Source organism: Artemia sp. Qi Xiang Cuo, chromosome 11 (genome assembly GCF_049724085.1).
Source record: "Artemia sp. Qi Xiang Cuo chromosome 11, ASM4972408v1, whole genome shotgun sequence".
Taxonomy (NCBI): domain Eukaryota; kingdom Metazoa; phylum Arthropoda; class Branchiopoda; order Anostraca; family Artemiidae; genus Artemia; species Artemia sp. Qi Xiang Cuo.
In genome coordinates this window covers 12,150,828-12,178,483 of record NC_142804.1, presented here as the reverse complement: position 1 = coordinate 12,178,483, position 27,656 = coordinate 12,150,828, and the positions used below count along the sequence as shown (strand labels likewise).

Sequence of the window (27,656 nt, the reverse complement as noted above, 5' to 3'; positions counted from 1 at the left end):
TCCTGCTTTAAGTCATCAGCATCCGGTTCAACGCTTGAAATACGTGATTCAATAGATTCCATCTTACTTTTCAGACCTTTTAACAGCTTTTCAATTCTTGCAAATTTGGGATTGTATTCAACGCTAATAGCATCATACACTTCACTCACAATCATTTTTGCACTAAGAGACTGCTTACTACTCTGTCCACTTTTTTTATTTACTTTTTTCTGAATCTCTGTTAACATACTATTTTTTGTCCGCAGTAGCCCATCTTCAGTAGCAGCTTTTCAAATAAATTTGTAACAGTGTTAGCCCCTGGAATTGCACTACTCTGTGATTTTGGGGTGTGTTCTAAATAAATATCGGGAAAGCATTCTAGTTCATCAAATGCTGACGGAACCTTCTTTTCTTTCGACAGTTTCGCCGTAACCACATGCTGATCATAGGCCAAAAGATTAGACTGTGAAACTATCTGTAGATCATGTGTTCCGTAACAAAATACTCTAAACTGATCCGACTAATTCATCCCAGTGGATTTGCTGATACTAATAATACGAACAGGCCATAGCGGATATCGAGAAAACTTCGCCAGCGCCAAATCTCCTACTCGGAAAGACATATTATCGGAAATATGATATTATCCGAATCAAAATATTCAATTTAAAACGTAAAGTCTTCAAAGTTAACTATGACTAATGGAATTCAAAATAAAACCCTTAGTACATATGCATAAATTAATCACTTGCTCGTCGAGATTAAAACAAAACAGCCATTTACTTTTTTTTTCTTTTTTCCCTTTTCTTTCCTTCCTTCTCTTTTCTTTCCTTTTTTTAACTTTCCTTTTTTTTCTTTTTTTTTTCTTTCCTTTTTTTTTTTTTAACTAATATCTATTTCATTTGTGAAAGATGAATAATTTTCTAAATTTACGAGATAAGAATGTTTAACTTATCTAAGTTTCATCACATGCATAATTCACTGATCCCTAAATCTAAAGATGGCTTATATCCAGATTGCAAAACTCACCGAACAAGTTTATCCTTTGAACTCAGATTCAAGACCTAAAAGATTAACAGAACAAGTTTATCCTTTGAACTCAGATTCATGGCCAAACTATTTATCCAATCTTCCTTTTTTGATCTTCAGGTAACCTTTGAGATGCGAAAAAATCAAGGTCGAATAGCAAAGAACCAGAGTAGCAGATCGGTAAAACGAGGGGAAGTTCAAGTCCAGTGTTTTCCTCTGTATTCAATTCTTTTAGCCTTAAACCAAACAGTTGTGGATTATTTTAGCCTGGACGTAGAAGGCGCTGAGCTGGATGTACTGAGGACAATTCCTTTTGATAAAGTTGATATCAAGGTGAGTTTTCTGAAATCGGAAATTTGACGTTGGCAGAGATTTATGATCTGTGATGGCCTGCTGTTTTTTGTAAAAAAAAAAAAATAAAAACGGCTTTTTTTCATAACTGTGTACGGAAAGTTACATTTCCTGTATAAAATTGAATATTTACGTAAAATAAATAAATAATGATGGGTTTTGTGATGCCAAAACATAGAAGGAAAACCAAGCCTCTCATTATAAACTATTTACAAGCCGTTTTCTCTAATTATTTATAATCCCCATTATAAAAAAAACTAAGATATTCTGAAGTACCCGTTTTAATATGTATAAAGACACTGCAATTCTTTATTTTTGCTTCAAGTTTGTAATAGCCGGTTAGCTGATTAGTTCTAAGCTATGATTGTTTATTTAATTTCTGTTCGTTTTGGGTTATATTTATTCTTTAATAGTAAAGTTTTCTTTTTCGTTTTAAGCTTGATTTTCATATTAGATTTCAGTTTTACTCGTTTTAAGATTTATTTATTCATTTATATTAGTAGCCTACTTGTTGTATGTTTGTTTGCTATGATTTATTTTATTTCTGTTCGTTTTGGGTTTCATTTATTCTTTAACAGTAATCTTTGGTCGCTTTGAGTATGAATTTTAATAGGTTTTTGTATCTGCTGATCTTAAATTTTTTTGTAAAGCTTCTTTTCGGAAAGTTTTTTTTTTAATTAATGTATGAAGATACTGCAATTCTATATTCTTCTTCAAGCATGTAATAGACGGTTAGCTCCTTAGTTCTAAGCTAAATTAAGCTAAATAGGCTAAATAATGAATGCTACGTTTGCTAAATTAAGCTAAATTACGAATGTTAAATTAAGCTGATTAGGCTAAATTAAGAATGTTTTTCAATGATCAGTGGCACTGAGTTTCTCTTTTATGCACGCTTTCAGCCTGGATAAAATGCGCCTATAAAGGGAGTTTTTCAAACCCAATCAAATTTTTATTACTATAGTGGCCGCATAGATACTGATTAATATAGTTTGAGCTGAATGGTTCATAAGACTTATCATCAAATTAAGGCTATAAAATGAAATAATTGTTAAAGCTTGTAGTAATAATTGGGTACTGTTTATCAATTCAGAAATTATTATTGTAGCTATCTAAAACTTGTATTAGAATACAAATATTGTCAAAAAACAGTAGAAAGAAAATTCAACGTCATCTAGTCTCTTCTCGTAACAAAAGCCAAATATATACTATATACTCAAAATACGGAAAATATGCGAAAGCTATACCGGCTGAAAAATACAGGGCAAAAAAAAATATTTTCTAAATCAGCTGCGCTTTTAAGAGGGTTTGGTACCTTAAAGAAATATTTTGCGGACCTTATGGTCGGCTGACCTTCTTAAAGACGAAGCCAACTCTTTCATGGGACTAGTTATAATTTAAATCTATCGAGAATCTGTAGTTTGATTCTGAAATGTCGTTGAAAACGCAGTGACACTTTGTTGGCAAGATTTTCAATCAAAGTTGGTTGCACCACAGGGAACTCCTAAACATGCAAAACTTATCAAATGACATTTTTTTTAGTTTTCTTAGCAGGTGTGCTAGAATGTTTTAGGAACAGGCTTTTCCTGAACTTTAAAGAAAAGTATACTCTGTTTAATCGAAACAAAAAATATTTCACACTTTCTAATGATATAAGTTCATCATAACTGAATATCTCTCCGGCATAATATCTCCGGCATAAAACTAGTGAAGCTCAATGGTTTTGCAACCATTTCTGGAAAAGTAGGTGTCAGCTTTTAGTTTTGTGTCACTTATACTTATATCTAACCTAAGCTCTACTAGCTATGGAATGCCCGCCCAATTAATTCTAATTAGTTTGGCCACACCAACTAAAAATTTTAATAATGGACGAGATATAGTGATCCTTTAAGGTAAGCCCCGGTTTATTGAAGTTTTTAAGGTGTACTTTAAGGTAAGATCCTTTAGGTATCCTAAGGTATCCTAAAGGTATCCTTTAAGGTAAGCCCCGGCTTATTTTTTCAAGATAACTTATAGGTGCCTAGTAGAACTCCAAAAATACTATATTGTCTATCAAGACTGCCTTTGTGTCTATTATCAGATTCAAATCTAAGATAGTTAAATGTGATAACCTCTTAGCCCAAAAGAGAAAACAAGTTACAGCTATAACCGTGTTCAAAACGGAATTAACTGACTCTTAAAATCTGTTTACGACACTAGTAAAAACCGAAACAAAAGAACTTATATGCAATAAACCATGCAAATATTTGATTATGAAATAAAAATTGAGAGGTTACACCAAATAAAATTCAACTAACGAAGTGTCAGCAAAAACTCTTATAAGAATTTGGTAGAACAAAAATTCTATGAATTACACAATTTATAAATTTTGTAATATTCCTAAAATCTACTTTTATATACCTAACGGTTGCAGTGGGATGCAACCAGCCAATAGTACTACTACTGCTGCTGAAAACCTACTGTGTCGCAAAGCCGCCAGAGGCCAATACAGCTACAAAAGTTCCCCCTCCACTCCGATCCTTTCAAAGCTACACCCTTTACCCTCTATAAAGTTTCAATTTCCTTGAAATCTTTCCTTAGGACCTATTCCCTCCTCTATTCAGGGGCGATCTGCTTTTCGTTCGGCCATCAGAGCCTACCTTTAGGGAAACTTTTGTTCTTCTTCTTTGAAATAGGATAGTGGTGTCCTATTCCCTCCTCTATTCAGGGGCGATCTGCTTTTCGTTCGGCCATCAGAGCCTACCTTTAGGGAAACTTTTGTTCTTCTTCTTTGAAATAGGATAGTGGTTTCCTATTCCCTCCTCTATTCAGGGGCGATCTGCTTTTCTTTCGGCCATCAGAGCCTACCGTTAGGGAAACTTTTGTTCTTCTTCTTTGAAATAGGATAGTGGTTTCCTATTCACTCCTCTATTCAGGGGCGATCTGCTTTTCGTTCGGCCATCAGAGCCTACCTTTAGGGAAACTTTTGTTCTTCTTCTTTGAAATAGGATAGTGGTTTCCTATTCACTCCTCTATTCAGGGGCGATCTGCTTTTCGTTCGGCCATCAGAGCCTAGCTTTAGGGAAACTTTTGTTCTTCTTCTTTGAAATAGGATAGTGTTTTCCTATTCCCTCCTCTATTCAGGGGCGATCTGCTTTTCGTTCGGCCATCAGAGCCTACCTTTAGGGAAACTTTTGTTCTTCTTCTTTGAAATAGGATAGTGGTTTCCTATTCCCTCCTCTATTCAGGGGCGATCTGCTTTTCGTTCGGCCATCAGAGCCTACCTTTAGGGAAAATTTTGTTCTTCTTCTTTGAAATAGGATAGTGGTGTCCTATTCCCTCCTCTATTCAGGGGCGATCTGCTTTTCGTTCGGCCATCAGAGCCTACCTTTAGGGAAACTTTTGTTCTTCTTCTTTGAAATAGGATAGTGGTTTCCTATTCCCTCCTCTATTCAGGGGCGATCTGCTTTTCGTTCGGCTATCAGAGCCTAGCTTTAGGGAAACTTTTGTTCTTCTTCTTTGAAATAGGATAGTGGTTTCCTATTCCCTCCTCTATTCAGGGGCGATCTGCTTTTCGTTCGGCCATCAGAGCCTACCTTTAGGGAAACTTTGTTCTTCTTCTTTGAAATAGGATAGTGGTCCATTTGTGCTTTGTATACGGAATGCAGAGTTGTAGTTCGCCACATCTCTTCGATGCTTCCATTTGGGCTACGCTTCTCCTGTTGTAAATTAACAATTTTAATCTTTAATCACTTGAGATTTGGAATTAGCTCTAATTTAGGAGCTTACCCTTCCTTATTTTTCATCTTCACGCGGATTGAATTTGAAAGATGGTGTTGATTAACAGTGCTGAAGAGACGTTGCGGTAAAGAAGAACGACTTAAAATGTGTCGAATCGACAGCAACATTTTAAGAATTTGACAAGAAATGTTGAGGGACGAACCAGGACCAAATTTTTAACTACCTGCAACACTGTGACGGTTCTGGCCTGTCTTGCACCCGGGTAGAGTTTTGACTAGCTTTTGACTAGAATTTTGACTAATAAAATTTTTGTTTATCAACAAAATTTTTATTTATCAACAAAATTTGAATGCAAAATATCACAAAAAAATTAATTAAATTCGGTCTTCTTACTTTTATTTTCAAGAAATGGTGATGAACAGATGGGAAAAATAAAAATCTCGGATTTTGCTAATCGTAGATTAGTCAGTGGATCACTCTTGGAATTAAGTTTTTTGGATTTTAAATTTTTCATTCTGTTACTTTTCGATTTTATTTCTTTGTCATTTCTGTGGATTTTCCATGTTGTTTGGTTTTGTATTTTTAATTCTTCCAAGTTTGGTTTTTGTTTGTTGTTTTTATTTATTGTCTTTCTGCGTGGTTTAGTTTCGTCAGTTTACTTTTATCCGAGTTGTCTCTTCCACATTTTTTGGCATTATCTTCTAATTTCTCTGATAGCGCCGAAGAGGGGAGGGGATTGTTCTCCCGAAATATTCGCTTTGTTCATCCAGTAGTTTTGTTGGCCTTAAAAAACTCATCCTTGATCTTTATTTCTTCACATTTTTTCTTAAGGTTCATTTTTATTTTGTTTTCATTTTTTTCGCTTAATTCATTTTATCTTGAAGTGGACTAATTATTCTCAAGTTTTTTTTATCAGACAAGACATCAAAAATTAATGTTTGATTAACAAGTTAACTTCTGAAAACTAGACCTTCCAATTTCCAATCGAATGAGCCCTTTTTGAAGTTTCTACGACAACGCTTTCTATAAAAACCTTATATGCCCTAGGGCATCATTTACAAACCTTGCCCTGAGGACTGTGAGGGGGTTGTGATCCTCAAAGAAATAATTTCCGGACCTTCAAACTACGTTGAACAAAATGGTTATCTCAAAATTTTGATTAGATGTGTTTGGGAAAATGGTGGGCGTGAGAGAGGAGTTACTTGCCCTCCAATCACTTTCGACGATTAAAAAGGGCACTAGCCGTTTCAATTTACAATCGAATGATTACTTTTTCAAGTTTCTACTACAACGTTTTATAAAAAAAAAAACTTATATGCCCCCAAGGCATAACTTACAACCCTTGCCCTGAGGGCTGTGGGGGAGTGTCATCCTCAAAAACATAATTTCCGGACTTTTTAACTACTTCGAACAAAATGGCTATCTAAAAATTTTTATTGGATTTGGTTGGAGAAGTAGTGGGTGTGAGAGGGGTGTTAGTTATTCTCCAATCACTTTCGACTATTAAAAAGAGCACAAGCCATTCTAATTTCTAATCGAATGAGCCCTTTTTGAAGTTTCTACAACATCACTATCTATAAAAAACCTTATATTCCCCCAGGGCAAAACTTACAACCCTTGCCCCGATGGCTCTGAGGGGGTTATCATCCTCAAAGACCTGATTTCTAAAACTTTTAACTACGTTGAACAAACTTGCTATCTAAAAATTTTGACTGCATGTGTTTGGGAAAAAAGTCGGCTTGAGGGGGGGGGGTGAGTTGCCCTTTAGTCACTTTCGACTATTAAAAAGGGCACTAGCCCTTTGAATTTCCAATCGAATGAGCCCCTTTTCAAGTCTCTCCGACAAAGAAGTCTTTTCAAGCCCCTTTCTTATATTTGATGCGGTAATCTTCATCATTGTGATAACTCTCCTTGAACTTTTGTTTGGCTGTCTCAATTTTTGCATGTCTATAATCTTCATCATTGTGACAACATATCTTGCTCTTTTGTCTAGCCTGCTCAATTCTTGCTTCTCTGTAATCTTTATCATTGTGATAACGCTCCTTGATCTTTTGTCTAGCCTGCTCAATTTTTACTTCTCGATACGCCTGGTCGGTTGAATACCTTTGCTTTTCTCTTTTCAAGATACTATCTCTGTTGTTTGTGTAGTACTGTTTTTTTAACTTGCGTGCAGCTTGCTTGATTGAAACCATTATGTAATTATGAATGAGAACATTTATAGTTTTGACGCTTCTTATATAGTAATTATGACTTCAAGGCGTAATGATTTTATTTCATGATGACGTCATATCGCAATGATATTATTTCATGACGTCTTCAGAAACAACAATATAATTTTGTGTTTTTCTATTCACGTCATAGCTCTAATATAAAACTATGATGACATTCATTATTTATCTAGTAGGGTTTCAGACAAGGTAATTCTAATGATGTACTTTTGTTTTGATCTGACTCTATTTTTAGGAGTTTTGTTATATTTCTTAGCATTGGACTGATGGTCTCTTACTAGGTTGCTAGCTACTGCTGCAACCCAAATTCACATATATATTTATTTATGAGAGGCAGCCTGGCCGAGTGGTCCAAGGCACTGGTGTTAGCCACCAGTCTCTTCGGAGGCGTGGGTTCAAATCTTACCGCTGGTATACGATTATGTTTGAAAGACTGCAGTGTGAAAAGACATCGAAAATGCAGTTTTTGGTGGAAAAATTTAGTCTCTTTTAGAAATAATTTATTTTAGTTACAAAAGGTTTTTAACCCAATTAATTTCCTTTAAAATGAGCTATTGAACAACCCTCTACGATGTTCCAGTGCCAAGCTATCTGTGGAAAAGAAAAAAAGAAAAGAGAAAAAAATATCCCGTTTGGGGAGAATAACGTGGTTAAAGTCAATTTTTTTGATTTTCAAGCCAATATATTTCCCTTGCTGTTCAAGCCAAGGGACAGAAAGTTTCCTATACAGGGGTTTCGGACAAGGCGGTTCTAATCGTGTACTTTTTGTTTTGATCTGACTCCTTTGTTAGGAACTATGGGTTTTTATATTTCTTAACATTGGACGTGATCGTCTCTTACTAGGTTGCTAGCTACCGCTGCAATGCAAGTTAGTATAGGGAAGAGTTCGATCTTTGTTATAATAAACATCGGACGTGATCGTCTCTTCCTCTTTTCTATTATAATACGTTGCAACCCGGATCTTCAGTTAATACGGGCTACAGATTGGTATTTACTGTAAAAAAGAGAAACTTGTTTATTTACATTCTAGCTAAAATAATGAAGATAATATGAATGAACCACAGGGTTCAGTTTCATTGGACCTGAGTTCGTTTTTTAACTGTAAATACAAACAGGAAAAAGCCTACGGCTTTTTCTTCTTTTAAATAGTAAGAGACGAAACTCAAACAATCAAGTAGCTAACCAAGTCCAATGTATGGAATGGTTTGTTATTTCAGTGATCGTCTTTTAATGTAAATTTACTAACCTATACTATAGTTAAGTGGCCTATATAATTTAGTATAGGCAAGAGGTCGTTCTTTATTATAATTGATCTTACTCTATTTTTAGGAGTTTTGGGTTTTTATATTTCTTAGCATGGGACTGATCGTCTCTTACTAGGTTGCTAGCTACTGCTGCAACCCAAATTATAAGAGGCAGCCTGGCCGAGTGGTCCAAGACACTGGTGTTAGCCACCAGTCTCTTCGGAGGCGTGGGTTCAAATCTTACCGCTGGTATACGATTATGTTTGAAAGACTGCAGTGTGAAAAGACATCATAAACGCAGTTTTTGGTGGAAAAATTTATTCTCTTTTAGAAATAATTTATTTTAGTTACTATAGATTTTTAACCCAATTAATTTCCTTTAAAATGAGCTATTGAACAACCCTCTACGATGTTCCAGTGCCAAGCTATCTGTGGAAAAGAAAAAAGAAAAAAAAAAGAAAAAAATATCCCATTTAGGCAGAATGTTGTAGTAGCTGCCACTTTTCTTGATTTTCAAGCCAATATATTTCCCTTGCTGTTCAAGCCAAGGGACAGAATTTTTATTGGATGTGTTTGGGGAAATGGTGGGCGTGGAAGGGGTGTTAGTTCCCTTCCAATCACTTTCGACTATTAAAAAGGGCACTAACCATTCCAATTTCCAATCGAATGAGCCCTTTTCTATGTTTCTACGACAACTCCTTCGATACAAAGTGCCCTGGTCTAAAGGAAAAAAAAACATACCTTGTGCCAACATCGTTCATTACTTAGGCAGTGCGATTGCGCTGCCTAGGATTGCATTTTCTACAAGTTCCGAATGGCACTAAAAACGGGGCTTTCGGTGCCATGGCTCAAATGGAAAAGCTGGAGATACGGGGTTTCCAAAACTTTGAGGTCAGGGAGGGGAATTTGCCTCCTTTTCCCCATAGCAAATTACGACCCTGACCCCAACCCCTTTGCCACTTGGGGTTGGAGAAGTGTTGGGATGTGGTTCTGGAACCGCTCAAAGTTGTATATTAAAAGAAGGATTACTTATTGTTATATTTACCTATTCAAATTGTTTACTGATTTTAATTATTTAATAGACAGGATTAAAAATATTTGTAATGTATAGCCTATAGAAATAATAGTCCTAAAAATGTAATGTAAAAATACATTAAAAATGTATAATTTTTTTTCTGTGATTGTTTTTAAGTTGTCGGGCTGCATTCCAAATTTTTGTTTGTTTTTTACTATTCCACACCTGTATGTCTAAAGTTTTTTTGGTGTTTGTTAGGGGAGAGGGGGTGTTTAGTGAAATAAGTTAGAGATACGAAAATTTTGCATATGTTTTGAAAATCTTGAAAATTTTCTTTAGAAAAATAGTTACTTCTAGAATACCAAAGAAATCGATGCGCGATAAAATCTTAGAAATTTTTTCTTAGTGTGCAGTTTAATTGCCGTCCCTGCTCTGGACGGCATTAAACTTATTTAAAAAGTTAAACCCCAACCATTGTTTGTTCCAATATTGGAAGAATCAGCTAGTTCCGTACTACATTCTTGTTCTTTGTGCCTAAACATTTTGTAAAGTATGTAAGTATGGGTAGTAACCTTTTTTTGTAAACTTTGCAAGGCCGTATCCAGGGGGGGGGGGTTACCCGGTTTGAACCCCCCCCTCCCCCCCCGAAATTTTGACCGAGTCGGAAATTAGTCTAAAAAATACATGTAAAGACAAAACCTTACCAGAAAAAATATGTTCCCATACTAAATCCTATTGCATTTTGTGGGTAAACGGTGCTTATCAGCTTACGCAATTAGGTAACCGTAGGTAACCCCATGTTCACCTGACCTTGCATAGTAAATTAGGGTTAATATGCGCTATTATCCTATTGCATTTTGGGGCATACAATTTTGTGGGTAAAAGGTTGTGATCAGCTTACACAATTAGGTAACCCCATGTTCGCCTCATTATGCAAGGTCAGACCTTGCATAGTAAATTAGGATTAATGGGGGCTCGAGGTAAATGTTATAAGAGTGCAGGAGTGTCAGTTCAGTTCAGTTCAATGTCGGACTTGGATAAGAGAAGAGCGATTTCCAAAATGAAGAGGAAGTGTGACATTACGTCGTTTTTTGCGCCCGAGCGAACCAGGGATGTTTCTGACAGTGGCGTTAGCGGGACGTCTGCGGAGCATTCATCTACACCTATGGATCTGAAGGGCACTGGAGCCATCTTTGAAGCTTCTGAATCGCGGACCCTGGGACCAACCACGACGCACCTGCACCAACCCAGTCTCTGTCGTTGTTTGCAAATGACATCGGTCGTTTTGTCAACAAATCATCCAGTCTTCATGCAAATTCTAAACTTCGTTTGCTGAAGGGCCTTTGGACTCCAGATATATCCTATATTTTTCAAGTAGCCTATCCGAAAAACGGAAGCTGAAGTTTCAGTTAACTTGGCTCGCTCGTTTCAGTTGGTTGTCCTACTCTCCGTCTGAGGACGCTGCTTTTTGCAGATTTTGCGTTCTGTTCTCGTCAGAGACAGCTGGCAAAGGCTGCCACCAGCGCTTGGGGAATCTAATCACCAAACCATTCAGGAACTGGAAGGATGTGATAGAGTGCTTCACAGCTTACCAACAAGCAGAGTTTCATAGAAACTGCATCGTATCGGCTGAAAACTTCATTTCTGTCTCGGAGAAAAGGAAGGACGATATCGCGCACCAACTAGACGCGGCAAGGAAAGCGCAGGTTCAAGAAAATCGCCAGAAGTTGCGACCAATTGTTGAGACGGTGATATTTTGTGGGCGGCAACAGCTTGCCCTTCGTGGTACTAACGATTCCGGCCCCATTTCGGTCTCGGATCCAGAACCTTCCCATAATAATGGCAACTTCCGAGCACTACTGCGGCTGACGGCGAGACACGGTGACGATGTTCTGAAGAACCTTCTTCTTTCTGCGGCTGGAAATGTCAAATATCTTTCTCCCATCATCCAGAATGGTATTCTCGCCGCATCCGGGGAGCTTCTTCAGCAGTCTATTGTGGAAAGAGTAAACGTAAGTCCATGTTTTTCGGTGCTTGCCGATGAAACGGCGGACGTTTCGAACACGGAGCACCTGTTAAGAAATTGAGCTATGGCGCATCAAGTGGGAGAATGTTCCGGTATCAGAGAGGCCTACTTGTGCTGTGTCTTCGCTTCAGGCATGCGACGCCACCTTTTTTCCAAATGTTTTTCTTCTTCTGGCGGTTCTTGCGACGTTACCTGTTAGCACTGCTACTCCGGAAAGAGGTTTCTAAACGCTCAGAAGGCTCAAAACCTGGCTGAGAAATTCAACAGGAGAAGAACGATTGAGTGGCTTAGCCCTCCTTGCAGTCCATAAGAACGTTGACATCTGCCCAGACAAGGTCATCGACATTTTTGCAGGGAAGAAAAATCGTCGCCTGGATTTCGTTATATAGATATTCGCCCTTATTTTTAGCTAAAAAAAAAAATAAAATAAAAAATATATAGACTACTTCTACTATTTCTTTTTGCGTTATGTTTTTGCTGTCTCAAAAAAAAGGAAAAAAAAATACCTTAAAGATACGAAGGTATGCCTAGTGGACGCGTCCTTGTTCGCAAGGGGCGGACTAACGGTCTCGAGCTAACGTAATGTTGCTCGAGGATGTAAGACAAAGTCCACGGGAAAAAATCGGGTACCCCCCCCCCCCGAACAAAAATCCTGGATACGGCCCTGAAACTTTGTGTTTTGCAGGAATACTCAGATGGTTCCATATAAAAATATAGTTCATATTTCTGATAGTACAAGAACATTATAAAAATAAGCTGAATTTTGCAATTGTAATATGATTTTTCTATTGCTATGGATCTTTGAAAATATAATGGATTTACAACGTCCATGATTAGAATGGATTTTTCAACACAGCCTCCTTTAATGTAAAATTAATTCTCCTATCCTTTTTATTAATTCTTTTTATTAATTCTTTTTAATTAATTCTCCTATCCTATTTATTCTGATGCTTCTATCCTTTTAGACTATATTTAGGGAAATCTAGAGATCTTCTCAACTTTCTAAAAAATCCAAAAGTACAACTCCTTCACAGTCATAGAAAACGGGTGCCAATACCTAGTTGACAAGAATTTCAAGTATTTTTGGAATGCCCATCGCATTACTGTATTTTAATGGTACAGGGAAGGTAAATTTGGACCCAGGAGTCAGAATAAAATGATAAGGACGATGAACATAAGAAACTGTATTGGAAGCCCATTAAAAATAAATAACAGAAACTTCTTTGTTTCGAATTCAGGTTATATGATATAATTTCACGAAACTTTACGACATATACGGAAAGTATGCTTATGTTTAGAAAACCTTGAAAATCCTCTTTAGAAAAATAGTTATTTTTAGAATACCAAGGAAATTGATGCGCGATACCAATATTAGAAATTAATTCTTAGTATGCAGTTCAGTTTTAACATAGAAAGGCTTGAGAGCTAGATAGTCTCCGGGAGAGGGAAATCTAGCATAGCCTTTTCAGAATTGTGTAAAAATAATTATATTCACTTCTTGATGGTATTCTATCATCCTAGGGTAGAACTGAGGCAGATTGTCATGCATTAAGGGTAATTCAGATAGTCTATCAGTTCTGTGAGCCATTTGAAGGCAATGGAGACAAAAAATAATTCAAAAATTTATGATCGACCATGTCCACAGGATTTGTAATTGAGTGGGTGACTAGGATTTCTAATTAATAACGCTTTTATTAAGAAAACAGACAAATATCAATTTAAAAAAAGTTTTTCCTAGGGAAGTAAAGAGCGAAGTTGAAACTTAAAACGAACAAAAATTATTACTTCACAGCCTATCTAATAGATTAGTTTGTTGTTGTGAGGCTACGTACTCACTTTTTACTCCTAAATCAATATTCTTGTTTTGGTACTTATCGGTTAGCTGGAACACACGCGACAAGAACGGCATATAGAATCTCAAAGACCCTAATGAAAAACAGGTTTTCTCTGCCTAGTGAGGTATTGTTCACTCCGTGAAAAATATTTAAACTTTAGTTTTTTGGGGTTGCAGGGGCAAAAAAAGGTACCTAGGCTAGCTTAGGTTACGTATCTAAAATATACTATGCTTTAACCCCACCCCTCCCCCCTAATGTGTAAATAAGTAGCCCAAATTTGTTTCTAAACTATTATATTTTAATCTTATTTTGTTTTATTTCATTAGCATTAACCAAACTTTACTTCTCGCGTGTGTTCCAGCTAACCGATAAGTACCCTTGTTTTTTTTTTACTTGGCTTTTGTGTTTTCATTAAAGCGCTAGTTTTCTATAATCCTACACACATAGGGAGCTAACACCAGTTGGTTTATTTTGCCAAGTTTTATTGATATATGTTAGATACGCTGTGAAGTAATAATATCGGTCGTTTTAAATTTAAACTTTGCTCTTTACTTCCATCAGAAAGCTTTGTTCTTTAAATTAATTTCTTCAAGTGCTATCTATTTAGCTAATCTTTCGTCCCCGAGTTGAAAATAGTCTAAACTGGTTGAAATCCAGTTGACACGTTGAACGGGTAGAGCCATTCCTTTACAACTAACATTTTTGGAATTGGATAAGAAAAAACTCTCCACTGATTGTCTTGATTGCGTCTTTATTGTCTTGGGTGGTTTCCAGAAGTAAATTATCACTAATGAAAATTAAATGTTGGTCATCCGTTTTTTTTTCTTGAGACGCTTGATAACCGACTTTTGACCTTCTGTTTATTATTCTATTATACAATATTCTATTATTTTACACTACTATTATAAGGTAAATATTTGCACCTAGCTCCAACTTGTACGGAGGGGGGCGATTCTCCTGGTGGTAATAGTTTAAAACTGGATTGTGTTCTTACGCCTATAATTCTTAACTTTCCACCTAGGCACACGCCCTCAATACTTTTGAACACAAATGCCTGAGGAGCATATTGGGGTTACGACTCGGCGACCGAATCCCAAATACGATCATCCGCCAACGATATGACCAGAAGTATGACATCACATCTATCATTCGGTGCCGCCGCCTGTCCTGGTTCGGCCATGTTTGCCGAAGACCAGCCGACACTTTCACAAATCAGAGCCTACGCTGCAAACCAGCACCTGATTGGGGGAAAAGACATGGAGGACAAGCCAAAACTTGGCTTAACACCATCAAATCTGACCTCGAGCCAATTGTTTCTGGAATTGTCTCGAGGTTTCCAAAGACATGGTTGCAGATGGGACCCTTCATGGCTTGAAATTATCGCCCCGTTAATCAAAGGCCGTAACCTGTGGAATTCAACACTGCCAGATTCTGCCGCCAAGGAGAGCTACATAACTTGTGTCCTGATCCAAGTACAAGTAATTAAACAGTTCGTGGTAACGAACTGTAAGTAAGGAGCGACCCGGCTCAATAGTAACCAAAACTCTAAAAACCGGAATTTTGATACTAATAGATACATCAATAGAATCATATTTTTTATGCTGATTTCAAATATATAAGTTTCATTAAGTTTAGTCTTACCCATCAAAGGTTACGAGCCAGAGAAAATTTGCCTCATTTTCGAAAAAAGGGGGAAACAACCCCTAAAAGTCATAGAACTCTAATGAAAATCGCACCATCACATTCAGCGTATCAGAGAACCCTATTATAGAAGTTTCAAGCTCCTATCTGCAAAAATGTGATTTTTTTTTTTTTTTTGCCAGGAGAAAGATCACGGATGCGTTTTTTTTTTTTTTTTTTTTTCAGGGTTGATCGTATCGATCCAGTACGATCAATAAGTCCCAAGTTTTTTTAACTGAAAGTAAGGAGTGACATTAAAAGTTAAAACGAACAGAAATTATTCCGTATATGAAACGGGCTGTACCTTCCTCGACGCCTCGCTCTTTACGCTAAATTTTGACTCTGTCACACAACTTTATTTTTTTTTTAAATAAAAAACTTTAGCGTAAAGAGTGAGGTGTTGAGGAGGGGACAGCCCCTTTCATATACGGAATAATTTCTGTTCGTTTTAAGTTTTAATGTCGCTACTTACTTTCAGTTAGAAAAAACTTTTTTTTTTATTTAATAAGTACAAGATTGGGGTTCTTTTGATTGATTATAGCTCGAGGTCAATACTTCCAACTATTTTCAAGTATAGAACAGGCTGTAATCATAGCCTATTGTGATTACTATAAGTGCTTTATGGCACTATTTATATTTTCATCTTCCATTTTGGAGGTGAAAATAACAACAAATGAATAGTGAGGATTTATATTTACTTTTATGAGTGACTCCATGTTATACTGCAAAATTAACGTTATCGGTCTGGTGAACATTGTTATCTGGCAATACTATTGAATTTACTTTGTCCGTCATTCTCTAGAGGCTTGAAAGGCGCCATTTTTCAATGTAGCCAGTTAATCTATAACTACTTATTCAATAAAACACACTTTTTTGAAGTGTGAAAATAAAGAAAGTTAGAAGACAACAAGTAAGTACTAAGATAGGTGCTGATTTCACGCTAGATAGTATAAAGCGACCAATCCCTCTATATTATGGACCTATGAAGCGAGTAAACACGTTATATTTGGAACCAGATACGAGATTATGTAATGCAAGCAGACATGTTTCTGAGGCAACACCCATTTTTGCTTTCGGCTATTAGCATTCACTGGTAGGTTTAATGATGACATATGGGAATTAATTACTATCAACTATACAAAGAATATGCACAGAAGTATAATATATTTGACGCATACAAGAGACCTTGGTACAAGGTGTTCAATATTTTAATGGGCTTTATATAAAAACGCGGGTTTCAGTCGCATGGGAAAATAATCATGTTTTTTATATCATTTTGCGTCAAAGCTAGCTCAGTTTGCGAAAAAGGTATAGCATTTGCAAATTGGAGTGTATGAATGATCTTAATTGCTGATTGAATAATAGGGGTGAGAATGATCTTAATTGGTGATTGGATTGTATGAAGGTGGTAAAAAAGGGTTGACGACAGACAATTTAGTCTTAAATATGAGATATTCCTACAAGCCTTCTGATAAATACCTTTAAAGCTGACCAGCTGTCACATAAAAATATAAATTTGCATTTGATAATTGCAATAGTTCCAAGGAAACCCATTAGTTAACAGGTAACTATAGGAAAAAAAATCTCGAATAAAAAGAAATAATATATATTTACTTACCAAGAATCTTTTATCATTTTCAGTGGAAAGTTGAATCATTTTCCAAAAAATAACTCAATTTGCGAAAAAAGATATATCCTTTGTGAATCGGACTCTATGAATGTTCTTAATTGGTGATTGAATAATAGGGGTGAGATTTATCTCAATTGGTGATTGGATTGTATGAAGATGCTAAAAAAGGGTTAAACTAATTACCAGTTAAGGTAAGCCCGAAGGGGTTATTAACTCATAGGGTATTTATTATAAATATGGAATAGCATCAATCTATGGAAATGGTTAACGATGACAAGATGACCTTGTGAGTTGACCTAGCTTTACTTCTCCGATGTGTTGTGTATAATACACAAGTACCATTTGAACAGTGTTGTCAATATAAAATATGCTATAACATTATAATATACTAAAAAGTTGATACTAATAGAGATGTAGATGGCAAGAAAAGAATTTTAATAATAAAATTCAGAACAATCCTTAGAAATCCTTGCAAATCAAGTAGTGAGATGATTATGAGTATGAACCGTCAACGATCGTAAGCACCAATGACCCTAACCACCAAGGACCTCAACCTACAAAGGTCCCCTATCCCCAACCTCCAAGGGGCCCCCTCCCTCCAACGTTTTGCCTCCCCCCCCCCCCCATTTTTCTATACTTTTTTGAAGTTTGTTTTTTTATGTTTTTTTCATTATTTTTTAATATAATATATTATTCTTCAACTTTTTTTACAAGTCTTCGAATGAGATAAAACATACTTATAGCATAAAAAATTCACATTTAAGCTAGATTTCTTAACGTTTGTAAATGTGTGTTGTCTGAAACCTATGATTTGGGGTGCTGAGTTTACTATTTTGAACTTTTCTGACCTAGGTTTCTTAGCGTGTCGTAGGTGTGTGTTGTCTGAAATCTATGATTTGGGGTGTTTGGTTTACTATTTTAGACTTTTCTTGGCTAGGTTTCTTAACCTTTCGTAGGTGTGTGTTGCATGAAACTCATGATTTGGGATGTTTAGTTTACTAGTCTGTACTTTTCTGAGTTAGATTTCATAACCTTTCGTAGGTGTATGTCTGGTTTTATTAATAATATCTGATTTTGTAATAAAGTTGGGTTTTAATTTTCAGAAGTAAGAACATATATGTTTAGGATACATCTGATTTTATTAATAATATTTGATTTATTTTAATAATTGGGTACATATTTGCATATTTTTTTTAATAAAGTCGGTATTTAGTTTTCAAAAATATGAACATCCTAGTTTAAAAAACATCTGATTTTATTAATAACATTAGATTATTTTTTTTAATAAAGTTGGGTTTTAGTTCTCAGAAATAAGGACATTCACGTTTAAAATACATCTGATTTTATTAATAGCAATTGATTTTTTAATAAATTTGGGTTTTAGTTTGCTGAAATATGAACATCACCATTTAAAATACATGTGATTTTATTAATAAAATTTTATTTTTAATAAAGTTGGGTTTTAGTTTTCAGAAATAAGAACAGCCATGCTTAAAATACATCCGATTTTATTAATAATATTTTTTTAATAAAGTTAGGTTTTAGTTTTCAGAAATATGAGCATCCCTGTTTAAAATATATCTGATTTTATTAATAATATTTGATTTTTTTTAATAAAGTTGGGTTTTACTTTTCAGAAATAAGGACATTCACGTTTAAAATACATCTGGATTTATTAATAACATTTGATTTTTCAATAAAGTTGGGTTTTAGTTTCAAGAAAAGCAACCATCCACGTTTAAAATACATCTGATTTTATTAATAATATTTTTTTTAATAAAGTTGGGTTTTAGGTTTCAGAAATATGAGCATCCCAGTTGAAAATACATCTGATTTTATTAATAATAATATTTGATTTTTAAATAAAGTTGGGTTTTAGTTTTCAGAAATAAGAACATCCACGCTTAAAACACATCTGATTTTATTAATAACATTTGATTTTTTTAATGAAGTTGGGTTTTAGTTTCAAGAAATATGAGCATCCTCGTTCAAAATACATCTGATTTTATTAATAATAATATTCGTTTTTTTAAAATAAAGTTGGGTTTTAGTTTTCAGAAACAAGAACACCGACGTTTAAAATACGTGTGATGTTTTTTATAATTTTTTTTTTTTAATAAAGTTGGGCTTTAGTCTTCAGAAATAAAGACATTCACGTTAAAAATACACCTGATTTTAATAATAATATTTGATTTTTCAAAGAAGTTGGGTTTTGGTTTTCAGAAATATGAGCATCACTCTTTAAAATACATTGGGTTTTATTAATAACATTAAAGTTTTTAAGGAAGTTGGGTTTTAGTTTCAAGAAATATGAACATCAAAGTTAAAAATACATCTGATTTTCTTAATAATATTTTTTTTCTAATATAGTTGGGTTTTAGTTTACAGAAATATGAACATCGCCGTTTAAAATACATGTGATGCATTTGATTTTTTAATAAAGTTTGGTTTTAGTTTCAAGAAATATGAACATCCACGTTTAAAATATATCTGATTTTACTAATAATATTTTTTTAATAAAGTTGGGTTCTAGTTTACAGAAATATGAACATCATCGTTTAAAATACATGTGATTTTATTAATAATATTTGATTTTTAATAAATTTGGATTTTAGTTTTCAGAAATATAAGCATCCCCGTTTAAAATACATCTGATTTTATTAATAATAATAATTGATTTTTTAATAAATTTAGGTTTTAGTTTTCAGAAATAAGAACACCCACGTTTGAAATGCATGTTATTTTATTAATAATATTTGATTTTTTTTAATACGGTTGGGTTTTAGTTTTCAGAAATATGAGCATTCCTGTTTTAATTACATCTGATTTTACTAATAATATTTGATTTTTTTCTAAATAAAGTTGGGTTTTAGTTTTCAGAAATAAGGACATTCACGTTTAAAATACATCTGGTTTTATTAGTAACATTTGATTTTTTATTAAAGCTGGCTTTTAGTTTCAAGAAATATGAACATCCACGTTCAAAAATACATATGATTTTATTAATAATATTTTTTTGTTTAATAAAGTTGGGTTTTAGTTTTCAGAAATAAGGATATTCACGTTTAAAATATATCTGGTTTTATTAGTAACATTTGATTTTTTAATAAAGATGGGTTTTAGTTTCAAGAAATAAGAACATCCAAATTTAAAATGCATCTGATTTTATTAATATCATTTGATTTTTTAATAAAGTTGGCTTTAAGTTTCAAGAAATACGAAAATCCACGTTTAAGATACATTTGATTTTATTAATAATATTTGATTTTTTAATAAAGTTGAGTTTTAATTCACAGGAATAAGAACAACGACGTTTAAAATACATGTGATTTTATTAATAATATTTTTTTTATAAATTTGGGCTTTAGTCTTGAGAAATACGGACATTCACATTAAAAATGCATCTGATTTTATTAATAATATTTGATTTTTCAAAGAAGTTGGGTTTTGTTTTTCAGAAATATGACCATCACCCTTTAAAATACGTCAGGTTTTATTAATAATATTTGATTTTTTTAATAAAGTTGGGTTTTAGTTTTCGGAAACAAGAACGTTCACTTTTAAAATACATCTGGTTTTATTAATGATATTTGATTTTCTAATAAAGTTGGGTTTTAATTTTCATAAATATGAGCATCCCCCTTTAACATACATCTGATTTTATTAATAATAATATTTGATTTTTTAAAATAAAGTTAGTTTGTAGTTTTTAGAAATATGAACATCACCGTTTAAAATACATCTGATTTTATTAATAACATTTGATTTTTTAATAAAGTTGGGTTTAAGTTCTCAGAAATAAGGACATTCACGTTTAAAATACATCTGGTTTTATTAATAACATTTGATTTTTTAATAAAGTTGGGTTTTAGTTTACAGAAATAAGAACACCGACATTTAAGATTCATGTGATTTTATTAATAATATTTTTGAATAAAGCTGGGCTTTAGTCTTCAGAAATAAGGACATTCACGTTAAAAATGCAACTGATTTTTTTAATAATATTTGATTTTTAAAAGAATTTGGGTTTTGGTTTTCAGAAATATGACCATCACCCTTTAAAATACATATGGTTTTATTAATAACATTTGATTTTTTTAATAAAGTTTGTTTTCAGAAATAAGGACATTCACGTTTAAAATACATCTGGTTTTACTAATAAGATTTGATTTTTTAATAAAGTTGGGTTATAGTTTTCAGAAATATAAGCATCCCCGTTTAAAATACATCTGATTTGTTATTAATAATAGTATTTGTTTTTTTAATAAAGTTGGGTTTTAGTTTTCAGAAATAGGAACATCCACGTTTAAAACACATCTGATTTTATTTATAACATTTGATTTTTTAATAAAGTTGGGTTTTAGCTTCAAGAAATACAAGCATCCCCGTTTAAAATAAAGTTGGGTTTTAGTTTTCAGAAATACGTACATCCCCACCTAAAATACATCTGATTTTATTAATAATATTTTTCAAAAATAAAGTTGGGTTTTAGTTTTCAGGAATAAGAGCACCCACGTTTTAAATACATCTGATTTTATTAATAATATTTTTTTAATAAAGTTGGGTTTTAGTTTTCAGAAATAAGAACGTCCACGTTTAAAATACATGCAATTTTATTAATAAAATTTGATGTTTTAATAAAGTTGGGTTTTAGTTTTCAGAAATAAGAACATACATGTGATTTTATTAATAATATTTGATTTTTTAATATAGTTTGGTTTTAGTTTTCAGAAATAAGAACACTCACGTATAAAATACATGTGATCTTTGTTAGTAGTATTTGATTCTTTAATAAAGTTGGGTTTTAGCTGTCAGAAATATGAATATCCCCATTGAAAATACATCTGATTTTATTAGTAATGTATAATTTTTTTAATAAAGTTGGGTTTTGGTTTCCAGAAATATGAGCTTCGCCCTTTAAAATACATCTGGTTTTATTAATAACATTTGATTTTCTAATAAAGTTGGGTTTATTTTTCACAAATAACTAAAATCCACGTGCTGACACATTTTCACCACCACATTGCTGCCCTCGTTTCACCTTTAGTTATAGATGGCAGCACACCAGCTCAAGCACAAGGGCGTAGTGATAGACGTGCAAAAAGTTAGGTTCATTTAGGTTTTTTTATCTTGGCGCCTCGATAAGTGAACCTAAATGAACCTAACTTTTTGCATGCCTATCACCCCCTTTTGCTTGAGCTGGTGTGCTGCCATCTATAACTGAAGGTGAAACGAGGGCAGCAGATGGGGTGGTGAAAATGTGTCAGCACGTGGATTTCCTTATTTCTGAAAAATAAAACCCAACTTTATTAGAAAATCAAATGTTAACCAGATTTATTTTAAAGGGTGATGATCATATTTCTGGAAACTTTTACCCAACTTTATTAAAAAATCATACATTACTAATAAAATCAGATATATTTTAAATGGGGATATTCATATTTCTGACAGCTCAAACCCAACTTTATTAAAGAATCAAATACTACTAATAAAGATCACATGTATATTAAACATGGGTGCTCTTATTTCTAAAATCTAAAACCCAACTTTATTAAAAATCAAATATTAATAAAATCACATGTATTTTAAACATGGGTGTTCATATTTCTGAAAACTAAAGCCCAACTTTATTAAAAAATCAAATGTTATTAATAAAATTACATGTATTTTAAAAGTGAATGATCATATTTCTGAAAACTAAAACCCAACTTTATTAAAAAATCAAATATTATTAATAAAATCAGATGCATTTAAAACTTGGGTGTTCTTATTTCTGAAAACTAAAACCTAACTTTTTTTTTAATATTATTTGTAAAATCAGATGTATTTTAAATGAAGATGTACGTATTTCTGAAAACTAAAACCCAACTTTATTTGAAAAAAAATCAAATATTACTAATAATAAAACCAGATGTACTTTAAACGGGGATGCTTGTATTTCTTGAAACTGAAACCCAACTTTATTAAAAAATCAAATGTTATTAATAAAATCAGATGTGTTTTAAACGTGGATGTTCTTATTTCTGAAAACTAAACCCAACTTTATTTTTTAAAAATCAAATATAATTATTATTAAAATCAGATAAATTTTAAACGGGGATGCTCATATTTCTGAAAACTAAAACCCAACTTTATAAAAAAAATCAAATATTATCAATAAAAGCACATATATTTTAAACGTGAATGTCCTTATTTCTGAAAACTAACTTTATTAAAACAAAATCAAATGTTGTTAATAAAACCATATGTATTTTAAAAGTGAATATCCTTATTTCTGAGAACTAAAACCTAACTTTATTAAAAAAATCAAATAATATTAATATAATCAGATGTATTTTAAACGGGGATGCTTATATTTCTGAAAACTAAAATCCAACTTCGTTAAAAAATAAGATATTATTAGTAAAACCAAATGTATTTTAAACGTGACTGTCCTTATTTCTGACAACTAAGTTTATGTAAAAAATCAAATGTTATTAATAAAACCAGATGTATTTTAAAGGGTGATGGTCATATTTCTGAAAACCAAAACCCAAATTCTTTGAAAAATCAAATATTATTAATACAATCAGATGCATTTTTAACGTGAATGTCCTTATTTCGGAAGACTAAAGCACAACTTTATTCAAAAAATATTATTAATAAAATAATATGTATTTTAAATGTCGGTGTTCTTATTTATGTAAACTATAACCCAACTTTATTAAAAAATCAAATGTTATTAATAAAACCAGATGTATTTTAAACGTTAATCTCCTTATTTCTAAGAACTAAAACCCAGCTTAATTAGAAGATCAAATGTTATTAATAAATTCAGATGTATTTTAAACGGTGATGTTCATATTTCTGAAAACTAAAAACTAACTTTATTTTTTTTTAAATCAAATATTATTATTAATAAAATCAGATGTATGTTAAAGGGGGATGCTCATATTTCTTAAAACTAAAACCCAACTTCATTAAAAAATCAAATATTATTAATAAAACCAGATGTATTTGAAACGTCAATGTCCTTATTTCTGAAAACTAACTTTATTAAAAAAATCAAATGCTATTAATAAAACCAGATGTATTTTAAAGAGTGATGGTCATATTTATGAAAACCAAATCAAATATTTCTAATAAAATCAGATGCATTTTTAATGTGAATGTCCGTATTTCTGAAGACTAAAGTCCAACTTTATTTAAAAAATATTATTAATAAAATCACATGTATTTTAAGCGTCGGTGGTATTGTTTCTGAAAACTAAAACCCAACTTTACTATAAAATAAAATATTAATAAAATCACATTTATTTTAAACGTGGATTTTCGTATTTCTTGAAACTTAAAACGAACTTTATTAAAAAATTAAGTGCCCTTTTTAATAGTCGAAAGTGAATGAAGAGCAACTAACCCCTCTCTCAAGCCTACCATTTCCCCAAACACATTCAATCAAAGTTTTGAGACAGCCATTTTGTTCAACGTAGATGAATCTGCCTGTATAATTGGTTAGTGTCTGTAATTCAACACCGTAAACAACCGAAGGACCTTATACAACGGGCACATGAAGTTCTCCTACCAAGCGACTATTTCTTATTATGCAGTCAATAGATTTCCAATTACCACAAAAGTATATACACTATGGGTTTTTTTCTCTTTTAATGCCTGTCGTCCGACAAACTTTGCTGCTATTTACTGTTAATCGGAAAAACTTTTTGCACAAAATAAGTTTTTCACAAAAAAAAGTAAAGAACTCCATTAAACCAAAAATGAACAAAAAAAGAATCAAATAATATACCAAACCTACAACTACCACAAATTAGTATTAATAAATAAATGAAACCCAAAACAAACAGAAATTAAAATAAGTCAAACTCAAAATTGCCGAAATTAATCTGAGTAGGGTTCTAAACCCTATGCTTTCTAAAAGCCAGAATATAATTTGTAATTTACTGCAAAAAATCCAAATGAATTTACTGAAAAAAAATTGCATTGTCAGTTTAATATACATAATGCTGATATTTATTTTTTTAAATCTTAATTATTTTTTTGATTTCTTAAAGTTATAAAAGCGAAAAAATTTAAAAGATTTTTTGCAGTAAATTACAAATTATTTTCTGGCTTTTAGAAAGCATAGGGTTTAGAACCATACTCAGATTAATTTCTGCTCGTTTTGAGTTTGACTTATTTTAATTTCTGCTTGTTTTGGGTTTCATTTATTTATTGATAATGATTTGTGGTAGTTATATGCTTGGTAGATTATTTGATTCTATTTTTGTTCATTTTTGGTTTAATGGAGTTCTTTATTTTTTTTTGAAAAACTTATCTTGAGCAAATATTTTTTTTTGTTAATTTCTGTTCGTTTATCGATAGAGTCTTTCAGGAAGAAAGACTGGGCCTTTTCTGAAGTTAAACAACCATCCCTTCCATAAAAACCTTTAATACCCCCTGGGCATAACTTACAACCCTTGCCCCTTGTCTCTGGGGTTTGTTTCAACCTCAAAGGCCTTGTTATATGATATTTAGACTATTTTGAATAGAATGGTTATCTCAAAATTTCTGTTAGACGCATTTTGGGACAATATGACATGTGTGTAGGGGGGGGGGAGAGAGGGTAGCTCCCCTCTGATCACTTTGTCTCTTAAAAAGGGCACTAGAGCGTCTGATTACCAATCCAAAGAGCCCCCTTTGACGTTTATGCGACCACACTTTCTATAGAAACCCTATATGTGCCCAGGATAAAACTTACAACCCTTGCCGTGAGGGCTGGGAGATTTGTTATCCTCAAAGACATAATTTCCAGACCTTTCTGATAGTCGTAACAAAATGGCTATATCAAAATTTTGATAGGAAGGGTTTGAGGAAATGATTGGTGCGGAGGGAGACATTTGCCCTCTGATTACTTTCGACCAATAAAAAAGGCACTAGTCCTCTCAATTTCCAATCAAATGAGCCCTTTTTGAAGCTTCTACGACAAAAATGTCTATAAAAACGTTAAATGCCCCAAAGGCATAACTTACGATACCTATCCTGAGGGCTATGGGGGGAGGGCTGTCATCCTCAAAGACATAATTTCTAGACCTTTCCTTTACCTTGAACAAAATGGCCATAACAAAATGTTGATCGGAAATGTTTAGGGAAATGATGGGCGGGGGGGGGATTCTCCCTCTGATTACTTTCGAATATTAAAAAGGGCAATAGCCCTCTCAATTTCCAATCGAAAGACCCCTTTTTGAAGTTTCGATGACGAAACTTTATAGATTACATTATATGCCCCCAGGGCATTATTTACAGCCTTAGCCCTGAGGGCTGGTGGGGGTTGTCATACTCAAAAACATAATTTCCGGACCCTTCACCTACGTTCAGCAAAATTGCTATATCTAAATGTTGATCGGAAGGGTTTGGGGAAATGATGGGTATAAGGGGAGCATTCGCCTTCCAATCGATTTTGACTATTAATAAGGGTACTAGCCCTCTCAATTCCCAATAATAAAAACCTTATATGCCCAAAGGGCATAACTTACAACCCTTGCCCTGAGGGTTGTGGGGGGGTTGTCATCCTCAAAGACCTAATTTCTAGAATTTGAAACTACGTTAAAAAAAATAGCCATCTCAAAATTTTGATTGGATGTGTTTGGGAAATGGTGGGTATGAGAAGGGGGTTAGTTGCCCTTCAATCATTTTCGACTATTAAAAAGGGTACTAGCCCTTTCAATTTCTAATCGATCGAGCCCCTTTTGAAGCTATTACGACAAAGCTTTCTATAAAAACCTTATATTTCCAAAACTTTCAACTACGTTGAAAAAAATGGCTGTCTCAAAATTTTGATTGGATGTGTTTGGGGAAATGGTGGGCGTGGGGGGGCTAGCTGTCCTCCAATCACTTTCGACTATTTAAAAGGACACTAGCCCTTTGAATTTCCAATCAAAAGAGCCCTTTTTCAAGTTTCTATGACAAAGTTTTCTATATAAACCTTATATGCCCCCAGGACATAACTCACAACCTTAGCTGTGAGGGCTCTGGGAGGAGTGTCAACCTCAAAGACCTAATTTCCAGAATTTTCAACTATGTTGAACAAAATTGTTATCTGAAAATTTCGATGGGGTATGTTTGAGGAAACGATGAGCGTGAGAGGGGCTTAGTTACCCTCCAATCACTTTCGACTATTAAAGAGAGCGCCAGCCCTCTCAGTATCCAATTGAATGAGCCCCTTTTGAAGTTTTTACGACAACGCTATTTTATAAGAACCTTATATGCCCCCAGGACATAACTTACAACCTTTGCCCTGGGGGCTCTCGGGGGTGTCTCATCCTCAAATACATAATGTCCAGAATTTTCAAATACGTCGAACAAAATGGCTGTCTCAAAACTTTGATTGAATGTGTTTGGGGAAATGGTAGGCGTGAATGAGGGGTTAGTTGCTCTCCATTCACTTTCGACTATTAAAAAGGGCACTAGCCCTTTCAATTTCCATTTAAATGAGCCCTTTTTGAAGTTTCTACGGCAAAACTTTCTAGAAAACCATATATGTCCCCAGGGCATAACTTAAAACCCTTGCCCTGAGGTTTTTTTTTGGGGGGGGGGGTGTCATCCTCAAAGACCATCCTCAAATTTCCAGAACTTTCAACTGCATTGAACAAAATGAATATCTAAAAATTTTGATTTGATGTGTTTGGGGAAATGGGGGGCGTGAGAGGGGGTATAGTTGTTCATCAATCACTTTCGACTATTAAAAAGGGCTCTAGCCCTTTCAATTTCCAACCGAATAAGCCCTTGTCCGTATTTCTGAAGACTAAAGCCCAACTTTACTAAAAAAAATATATTATTAATAAAATCACATGTATTTTAAACGTCGGTGTTCTTATTTCTGTAAACTAAAACCCAACTTTATTAAAAAATCAAGTATTAATAAAATCACGTGTATTTTAAACGTGGATTTTCGT

The 27,656-nt window shown here is 33.5% G+C and overlaps 1 protein-coding gene across 2 annotated transcripts in view; it reads left to right on the top strand.

Moving 5' to 3' along the window:
- Positions 1–27,656, top strand: part of LOC148946641 (protein Star-like) — a 114,433-nt gene that overhangs the window by 65,749 nt on the left and 21,028 nt on the right. For both annotated transcript variants that reach the window (XM_089097069.1, XM_089097071.1), the window contains exon 4: positions 1,126–1,338. In XM_089097069.1, coding sequence (XP_088953195.1) covers positions 1,126–1,338 — 213 coding nt within the window. The remainder of the gene's footprint in view (positions 1–1,125; positions 1,339–27,656) is intronic.